The 898-nt window shown below is 40.4% G+C and overlaps 1 protein-coding gene across 1 annotated transcript; it reads left to right on the forward strand.

Annotated features, from left to right (window-relative positions):
• Window positions 1–14: 14 nt before the first annotated feature.
• Window positions 15–514, forward strand: LOC107735644 (mediator of RNA polymerase II transcription subunit 12-like; the record flags this gene model as incomplete). Its single annotated transcript, XM_016547264.1, has 3 exons — window positions 15–93; window positions 181–280; window positions 378–514. Coding segments are annotated over exons 1-3 (270 nt in total), but the record flags the coding sequence as incomplete, so codon positions are not given.
• Between the last annotated feature and the right edge of the window lie 384 nt (window positions 515–898).

Genomic DNA, 898 nt, shown 5'->3' on the forward strand with positions numbered 1-898 from the left:
AGCCGTAATAAGACCGGCTCGCCATTAGACCTCTTGCCAATCGCGCCCTCTAACCTGCCCATGCCGGGGGGCAACAGCAGCTTTAACCAGCAGGTTTGACTTCTTGATTTTACATGATCTGATCTACTGGCACTTCATCTGATCACAGCACTTCATCTAAAGGAATGTGATGTTTCTCAGGTTCGTTCCAAGGTGAGGGAGATTGAAGAGCAGATCAAAGAGAGAGGACAGGCGGTGGAGTTTCGCTGGTCTTTCGATAAGTGTCAGGAGACGACAGCAGGTGGGCATGCATGAGCTCTTCAGCATCTCGGTATGGACAGGACTTGTTTTATCCTGGTTAAGCCTGTGTAATATATCATCTGTGGTATGTCTGATAGGTTTCACCATCAGCCGGGTTCTGCATACGCTGGAGGTTTTGGATAACCACAGCTTTGAGAAGTCTGACTTCAGCAATTCTCTGGATTCGCTGTATAACCGGATCTTTGGCTCGGGACAGAGCAAAGATGGACACGAGGTACAGACAATTGTGTTTTTGATATGTTGTTACGGGGTTTCACTGATTTTTTTTTTTATTAATAAGTGAAATTAATAAGAAATTAAATTGATCAGAAGTGACAGTAAAGACATCCATGTTACAGAAGATTCCGATTTCAAATAAATGTTTTTTTTTTTCTGTTCATCAAAGAATCCTGAAAAAATATCTCACGGTTTCCAGCTCAACTGTTTTCAGCATTGATAAAAATAAGAAATTTTTTTTGAGCAGCAAATCAGCATATTAGAAAACAGTTATTTTAAATTGTAATAATATTTCACAGTTGTACTGTTTTTACTGTATTTGTATTATCAAAAAAACATGTGAACACGGCAATCACGCTCGGATCCACGCCAAAACAATCGG

The sequence above is a fragment of the Sinocyclocheilus rhinocerous genome, unplaced genomic scaffold (genome assembly GCF_001515625.1).
Source record: "Sinocyclocheilus rhinocerous isolate Xijiao unplaced genomic scaffold, SAMN03320098_v1.1 C36199350, whole genome shotgun sequence".
NCBI lineage: Eukaryota > Metazoa > Chordata > Actinopteri > Cypriniformes > Cyprinidae > Sinocyclocheilus > Sinocyclocheilus rhinocerous.